This window comes from Pholcus phalangioides, unplaced genomic scaffold, assembly GCF_987345545.1.
Source record: "Pholcus phalangioides strain wild (caught in Gottingen) unplaced genomic scaffold, Ppha-v1.0 ptg000015l_1, whole genome shotgun sequence".
Classification (NCBI taxonomy): domain Eukaryota; kingdom Metazoa; phylum Arthropoda; class Arachnida; order Araneae; family Pholcidae; genus Pholcus; species Pholcus phalangioides.
The window spans coordinates 26,847,025-26,856,137 of NW_028301608.1; the positions used below are offsets into that span (position 1 = coordinate 26,847,025).

At 35.6% G+C, this 9,113-nt stretch overlaps 1 protein-coding gene across 1 annotated transcript; it reads left to right on the forward strand.

Annotated features, from left to right (window-relative positions):
• Nucleotides 1–2,230: 2,230 nt before the first annotated feature.
• Nucleotides 2,231–8,869, forward strand: LOC149075753 (lysosomal protective protein-like). Its single transcript, XM_089245448.1, has 3 exons — nucleotides 2,231–2,342; nucleotides 7,148–7,237; nucleotides 8,719–8,869. The coding sequence occupies exons 1-3, from the start codon at nucleotides 2,328–2,330 to the stop codon at nucleotides 8,800–8,802; spliced, it is 189 nt and encodes a 62-aa protein (XP_089101574.1). The 5' UTR covers nucleotides 2,231–2,327; the 3' UTR covers nucleotides 8,803–8,869.
• Nucleotides 8,870–9,113: the final 244 nt, after the last annotated feature.

The following is a 9,113-nucleotide window of genomic DNA, read 5'->3' on the forward strand; positions in this document are numbered from 1 at the left end:
GACTCTGTAAACGCATTAAACTTAGAAACGTGGAACTTTTTGTTGCCTCAAGAGAGACATGGCAACAACTTTCTAATCGGGTTTTTGAGGACAAGAGATGCCGTATCAAAATAAGAAATAAAAATAACTTTTCATAACTATATATATATATATAAAACTCTTTGCAGCACGAATGACGTGTCTCAGTTATACACGTTATTTGGATACTTTTTCTAATTGAAAGTATGCCTCTAGAGCAGCGGTTCTCAACCGTGCTCCACGGAGCCCTTGGGGTTCCGTATGCACTTCCCAGGGGCTCCGCGGCCACTCGAAGATAATAAAATAAATCAATGAATTTGATAAATAAACAAAAAAGAGGTCTAGAGGGTACCGCCATATAAAAATTTACTAGAAAGGGCTCCTCGAGTTAAACAGCGCTCCGCCACAGAAATTATACAAAGAAATTATTATAAAAGAAAGCGAGTCAGAAAAGGTTGAGAACCGCTGCTCTAGAATAAACGGTTTGTCAGTAAAATGTAGCAATGTGAAATAAGTATAATCACCTGTATAAATATATACAGTGCCTTACGTAAATATATGTAAGAAACATCACTAAACTGGAGCTGCTGTCACCTATCAAATAAAAAATAAAGCTGTTGTTATTCTTGGATTGAAATTGATGGCCAGTTTTTGATGAATGCGCCGCAGAGAAAAAGCCAATATTACACGATGATAATAAATATTTTATAAGCAATAATATTTTTTAAATTGTTAATTTTGCTTAAAAATTTTAATAGTTGCTGTTTGTGTGCGGTAAATTAACATTAGTAAAATGTGCAAATTAAGTGAAATTTTTCAAATTCAATTAAAATCACGATGAAGCTTATTTTCTTTGCAGTGAAAGAGATAGTTATAATCAAAGTTCATGATTCGCCATTATGCCCCCCAATAGGATGAGAGGGCTGATGATTAGTATCATGATTATTTCTGCTGAGGAATATGCCAGAGTTCCTGTACGATAGATTTTCTTTTGTGGCTGATGGTTATAATCAAACCTCTTGATTCGTTTTTTGGAAAAATTTTATTCACTAGAAACGCGGATTGGAAAATCTACGTGTATTTTACGGGGCACCCAGTGTCATCTACACATATGTCTCATCCGGGCACATCACGGGGACTTATGGTCTCCACATCCTGCAGTAAGCACCCAACGTTGGGATCTTTAGCGAGGCCAAAGGTCAGTCTGTTAACGGGCCCATCCATTATGGATTTGTAGTGTGAAAAACAAAAAATTATGACAGTATCATATTGGTCGGACCTCCGGGTTGCATTGGCGGAAATAGACTTGGAAGTCTGGGGGGACACGGCCATTATTGCTGGGCACGATCAGTTGACTCCACCTTTGACGCTGGGGGGGGGGCAATGTCCCCACGCCCCCCCCCCCCCCCGTATCACCGCCCATGCCGAGCTGGAGCTCTGTCAGCCCCTCCTTCCTTTCTGAGGGTCATTCGGGGACTTCATTGCGTAGGAGCTTCCACGATAAAATCTGGCTCAATGATTTATGACAATAAATATGCTATATTAGAGGTGGTGCTTATGCCCTCTTTCATTGTGCCCTGGGGCTAAGGTGCTTTTCAGATGCCAGTAAGAACATTTTTTTTTTCAGTAACAATGTCATTAGGTTCCGAATGAGTAATATAAAACATCATCGTCAAGGGTTATGCTGGACAGCCTGACAACAAGCGAGGATTTCGCAGAACAGCCTTATAACTATCGAGGGTTCCACGAGAACCTTTACGTTGGTAATCTCTGGTCTACTGACCACCTTTACGCTGAGAAAAATTTCATAATCCCGTTTTATTGATCATTTTTGTCGCACCACGGTCATTTTCTGCACACAAAGGCTAATTAGACCGGGACCTACAATTTATTGCCGATTGCGAACGGCAGGCTTGTTTTTTTTATACTCATCGAGAGGTTGGTGCGCTAACTCGTCGATGGGGGACTCCCTGCGGTAGCAATTTTTTACTGCGGTCAAGCCTGTTTTATTTTGTGCTTCTACACTAGTACTACTAAACAGAACGGCGCCCAGTTTATATTCCACTGCGCAATTTCTATCGAAATGGTACATATGGAATATACGTGATGTGAACTTTTTATATGCAAATTCTTGTTATGTGTACTGCTGCCATCTAATATCAATTTTTTCTAACTACCATCAGTTTGTGCTTTTATACCGCTCTATAGGATGAAGATACTATTCCATGCACCGATTCGAGCAATCTAACAACGTATTTGAACCGTGAAGATGTAAGATTGGCTATCCATATCCCTCCAAATGTTAAGGAATGGTTTGTATGCAGGTAATTTACCGTGGTTACATTATAAAATTTGACTATGTATATATATATATATATATATATAAGTGTGTGGAATATAGTTGTCCCAACCGCGACAGTTATTTGAAAAAAATTTTCCCGTAATTTTGAGCTATTTCTCGGGCGCTAGCGGCTAGCGTCATCGGGAGACATCACGGAACTCAAACACTAATACACTATGGCTCTACGGCAGGGGTTCTTAACCTTTTTTTAGCCGCAACCAAAAATCAACAACATGATCAACTTCACAGCCCATCATAGGCGGAGATAGACTTGGAAGTCTGGGGAACCGTGGTCATTATTGCTGGAGAATGGGGGAACGATGATGATGAGATATGTCAATTCATATATACATTTAAATATTAGATCAGTCGACTCCACCTTTGACGCTGGGGGCACAATGCCCCCACCCCCGTCTCTCAGCCCATGCAGCCCATACATAGAATAAATAAATGTCTACTTTTTTCTTTCTTTTTTACTGAAACTCGATCAAATATTACTGATTTTAACAAAATCGTACTTTTTCCAAATTAGTAAAACCAATTCATGAATTCTTAGCAAATGCGTCAACAGAGCCTGGGCCTCAAATAATTGAAATGTTTCAATAGTTTTGAAGTTATTTCTTCCACAAAATTTGAATTTTCATTAACTATGGGTTTCGGTTAACTCTGGAATTGTTTTGTCATTAATTTTGGGTTTATTTCTTTCATTAATTTTCATTTTTTCAATAATTTTCAATTATCACATTTGCCAACTCTATCTCTCTCTCACACACACACACAATTATTTCTCAATAATTTTTCATCACATTTCAATTATTTTTTAATAATTTGCAATTATTTCTCGGTAAATTTGAATTATTTTTCATTAAATTTCAACTGTTTCTCAGTAATTTTCAATTATTTTTCAATAATTCAATATTCAAATAATTATATATTTCTTTCAGTTTTTCTTGAATTATGCATTTCTTTCATTAATTTAGAATTCTAAATCAATTTTAAATTTTCATAAATTTTTTAGTGAGTTCATATTTTTGTACCGATATTTTAGCATTCCTGCATATTCTAGAAATATCAGGCCATTTCAGGTGCAGCCATCTTTCTCCCAGAACAATATTGTAGATAAAATCATAGCTCTTAAGAGTAATCCAAAAGAATGTCTGGCCCCAGCGCAGGTCACCGAAATCTTGAAACGCCCTCTGAAACCAGTCACAACAAATGGGTTTATAACAGGATTGTAAATGAATTTCTACCACCTAACTTGGAGGGCCCTGCGACCCAGGATTGGGTCGCGACCCATTGGTTAAGTAACCCCTGCTCTATAGCCTAAAGAAAACATTTTTTCAATGTACGAAGCTAAAGCCTAATCAGATACTTAACTCTTTCATACCCGAGCATTCATTTTTTTTTTTAATTTTCAATATGTTTTTGCATTTTTGATACTCAAAAAAAACTTTAAAAACATAAATGTCAGAAAATCTCTTTTTATTTTTTTCAAATTTTAAATTATTTTCTGAAGTAATTCATTTCGTTTAAATTTTTTCATCCAAGATGATACTCATCCAAGTATATTCATCTTCACAAACAGATTTTTTAAAGGGAATTTCATTGCCAAAGTTTGTGTAATAAATCACACAGTGTCTCCGGGATAGAATCTCCCGAAAACTATCTTAAAAACTCCCTGGAAGTTCATCGACAAGTGCTGCCCTCCGATGGAAGCCCCAAAACTCATATTCACCATATTCTTAACTTTAAACTTATATAATCCTTCAAGCCAGGGCTATTTACTGAGGTAATTTATTTGCTTTTTCTACAGTGAGAAAAGACAACCGTCACATTTGTGTGTGCATGCAGGGTCTGAAAAGGTAAAGACCATGGCACACAGGAGCTCTTACAAGTACAAATACGAGGCCACAACAGGCAAAATGCCCAAGAGGTGGCTGTGAAAAACATGCCATAACAAATATGGATATCATAATTTTTCTAAATTACAGCAACATTAAAAATTAAAAACTATGTATACAATGACAAAATAAAATACAATGCCCATAAAAATATTTATGGTTATCTTACCTAAGAACGGATAGCTTTTCTCGATTTACCCCAACATGTTTATCATATTTCTTTTTAAATATATCAATTGTGCTAGAATTCACCACCCTAGGGGCCAAGCTATTCCATTTATTACCAACCAACCCTATTAAATGAAAACTCCCTGCGACACCTCAATCTAGAAATGTCCCTTATGAATCGAAACCGGTGTCCCTTTGTCGAAGCAGTCGATTGACGGCATAATAGTTATTCATGGGTCCATCCTATCCATCCCGGTGAAAATTTTCAACACTTCTGTCACACGAACCCACGTTCTTTCACTTTCCGGGTGAACGCCCTTCGTGGGTTCGATTACCCGCAGGGACACAGTTGAGTTTTCTCTCTTTCCTAAATACATCTTCGCATCTGCCAGCTGCTAAAAACCTTCGCATGGATAGCGGAGAGTGACACTGTCCTCGGACTTCTGTCATATTCCCAACGACACCTGCGTTCTTCCAATGTAAATCAACTTATTCAAGAAATGGTATCTCTCTTCATAACTAAAGCCCCGTGTGCCAACAAGGACACGCGTAGCTCTTCTCTGCACTCCTTCAAACAGTCCTTTTCCCTCTGTAGATATAGTCCCCGAAACCTTACATAGTTATATTAGTAAATTGTGATTGTACTGACGAATATTAATAATCTTTTGAATATTGAGAAAAATACTATGCTCTTGCATTAAAACCTTTTTTCCAGCGCGAATGTTTCATCTGGTTACAAAAGTGTTTACACGACGATGGAACCACAGATAATGAAGTTACTCCAGTCCGGTAAACTACGTGGAATTAATAATTCGAATTATAATTTTTTAAATGTCGCGTGCGTGGGTATATTTTGTATTTCCAGTGGTAATGAATTATATAATTCCGGAGCTAAATAATAAAAATGTTTACGACAAATTTCTTTCCTCAAATTAAAAATACGGTAAATCATGTGACGTCTTCGCTCGGATGCATTATCTTTTAAACTGAATAAGCCTTTATTACGGTTTAAGAAAAGAATAATTCGATAAAGGGAATTATGGCGTAAAATAAGTAGATTAAGATTTCTAAAATTTTTTTAGAAGAATGAGACTTACACCCGACTCAAAATTTTGAGAACTCTTTTTTTTGGACTGTGTGAAAATAAAGGCAATAAATTAGTTTTATAATCACCACCCCGTATCATTGTACCGTAATTTATAAGTGAATAAAGCCGTACAAAATATAGGGCTTTTAAAAAATTAGCGATAACTTTCGTACTGATATAATAAAGATTATATAAAACAAAATGAAGTTTTTTAAGTAATTCATGAGCATGGGATTTCCATTTTAAATTGCTACCTATATTTAAACCGAAGTATTTAATATTATTTACTTCTTGAATTGAATCGCAATTACAATCAGGTCGCAAATCACAAGCTAGGGAGTGAAATTTGAGATTAAGATGTAAATCAGTTTGCATAAGATTGAAATTAATGTATGTTGTTTTTTGTAAGTTTAATTTTAAATCATTAGCATGGAGCCATCTTTGAATTAATATCAAATCGTGATCAATATGATTCTTATTCTTATGACTATCAAGGTCATGACATGAATACATTAACAGAGAATCATCGTTATATGTGATCAATGATCATATTTATACTTTACCAGTTTTGAGAGTGAAAATATAGTGTGTCACAAAATAAATAAATAAATATATATATATGAAATGTTCGATTAAAATTAGATTAATCGATTATAAATTTTAACTGGTTGATCAAAAAAATTTTTATCGATTAATCGAATTTTAATCGAATATTTCTGTGACCAAATAATATTAATTGATGTCGTTAAAAATATATTTTATTCATTTCAATTTCCTATTTGGTTGATGTAAAAAAAATGTAGGAATAGGTTCGAAAAATAAGGCTGCCCGCTTCAAGCAATTTGATATGCTGTATATAATTGCCTAAATTTGTGATTTCTTCACTTGCATCGTTTTTTTTTGAAGAAAAAAAATCGGTTATGTTTTGGCTATTTTTTCACTGATTTCGAAACTAATTTCGATTATACTGTTTTGCTTGTTTTCCTAGAAACTCCTCTCGAATAGCACTTGTGAAATGAGCTGATGCTTCCAAGAATACGAAAAACTACTGTTCGTAGTGGAAACAATACAATTTGGTAGTCTTTTAAAACTCCTTTGATCTAAAATCGCTGTGAAAATTCTAGAATCTAAAATTTTCACAGTGACACCTACATTCTCATAAAACTCAATTTGGAAGTGAAATCATCGGTTTTCATTGAATCTAATTTGATCAAAATAGTGATTCACTTATTATATCACTTAATATATTCACTTATCTAAAATGTTCTGTATATAAAGAACATGATTTTTATGACATCTAATCGGTTTTTTCCAAAAAATCGAGTTAATTCACAAATATTATTAAAAATTGCAATCGAGATCAATTCGATTATATAATCCATTAATCGGATCAGCCCAAGTGATCATGGAACCTTAAAATTCCAAATTATATAGATCATTAATGAAAATTCGAAAAAGCGAAGGACCCAATATAGATTCTTGTGGGACTGCTCAGTTTATTTGGACTTGACTTTAAATTTTGGAATCTGGCAGCCTTAAATTGAAGTGAATGTCTTGAAGAATTACACTGTGTTATGCATAATTCATTTCATTTTCAAGATCTCAAGTAATTCTCTCAATCTGTGTACGTAGATGACCAAAGAATATCGACCATGGAAATACAAGAATCAAGTCGCTGGTTTCGTCAAAGAATACGGAAAATTGATATTTGCAATAGTCAAGGTTTGAACGAGTTATCATTGGTTATTTTTCTTTATTTCCAATTATTCCCCCAAACCACTCATAAATTATCTCAAGTCAAGTAGTGTCAAACATATTACTACTTAAACTACTACTTAACCGTATATGCAGACGGCATACACTTCTCTGTGGGATTTCTAATGAATCGGTAGCCTACATGCCGGTATGTTAGTTCTGAGTGTATGTGTGGCCACAAACGCTTTTTTATGTCGTCAGAGTAACATTTTGTACTGTTGGTGCTCCCATCTGTATTCCATATTATGAAGAAAAGATGTTAAATCAAGAATTATGTAACTCTCCGCTATCCATGCGAAGGTTTTCAAATCAAGATCCAGTGGCAATGTCAGCAATTGTGAGCTTCGACCTCAGTTAGGTCCGACCGTCCGTGTACGGACTCTTTCAGCGCACAGGAGATCTAAGGAAAGATTGAGAAATTCGTTGCCTTTATAGTCCAGTGGTGTAGAGCACTCACCCGGAGAGGGAGAGGACGTGGGTTCCATTTCCCGCAACGGCAGTTGAATTTTCTTTCATTCCTGAATTCAAAATTTCGTTTTGAAAACCTTCGTAAGATTCAATTTCCATGTTGTGTAAGTGTCGTGTTTGAGATGTTTGCTGATCTCTGCGAGGAGACTTTTTCAAACGGGAGACCGGCTCGCATTCGCCTCTCGAAATCTTCAGACCATCACGACTATTTTGCAAATAGGGTTCTAACTTGGATCCTCCCGATGAGAGTCAAGTATTATGTCCACATAAATACACAGTGGCCGCTTGAAGCACTGTGTTTTGCTTGTTTGTTTTTCTTCATCATTTGGGTAAATATGATCATGAACCAGGGGTGGTCCAGACACTTTTTTGGGGGGGATAGAGGACAGGTTTCTTTTGTCAGTAATTTGTTATCCTAAGGAGGAGCTATGTGTCTTGCAAATTTTTTTTTCAGTGTGGGGGTTTCTTCGCCTGGGAGGAAGTAATCCCCCCTGAAACCACCAACCACCACTGTGTGTGTGTCATGATCACACCAAAATATAATTACTCTGTATAAGGCCAGATTATAATGTATATACATATAAAAGATTAAAGATTTGATAAAATATATTTTACAAAACTTGAAGAAAACTACCAATATGCCCCTTGGTTACATTCGCTCGAATATAATGGATAAGTTTATTTAATGGATTTTTCAAGTTTTATAAAAGAACTTCTCCAAAAATTTATAGTGGAATGCCGGCCTAAGAGAACATCACAAATTATATCATTTTGTCTTATAAATTTTCCTCAAATCTTGAAGTTGAAGGGCTGATAACACTCAAGCCGTTTTCCAGCTTCCCAGTACTTTTAAGTTACAAATTTAGTCATTAAGAACTGAACATGTTTCAAGATGTTAATCGTTGTTTTGAGTTGAACTGTTTTGATTTGAGTTGTTTTCAGTTGAATGAATTATGTTTTTATTTTATTCTTTAACACAGGGAGCCGGCCATATGGTACCTTCAGACAAGCCCGGTGAAGCACTGTATATGATCGAGAATTTCTTTAACAACGAACCATTGTGAATATTTTCCTATCTTTTCAAAAAAAAATTTTCCTCAATTAATAACACCAGTGTCTTCTTATCTATTACGATTATGTTGAAGAAAATGATATCGAAATAAATGGCCCTTGCATATTAGTCTCGGATTTTGCTGTTTTTTTATTACTTTGACTGCCATGATTACTGTATCTGATGAATAGGTTGGTTTTAGACAAGGCACCACGATCATTTTCTGTATACGAGGGCTCATTAGGCCGCGACCCATAGTTTATTGCCGATTCCGAATGGCAGCATTCGGCATTTCTGCCTTTTCGATATGAACACGTCTTTTAA

Coding starts and splice junctions, on each gene's coding strand:
- LOC149075753 (XM_089245448.1), top strand. Junction 7,238..8,718: donor TGATATTTGCAATAGTCAAG/GTTTGAACGAGT, acceptor TCTTTAACACAG/GGAGCCGGCCATATGGTACC.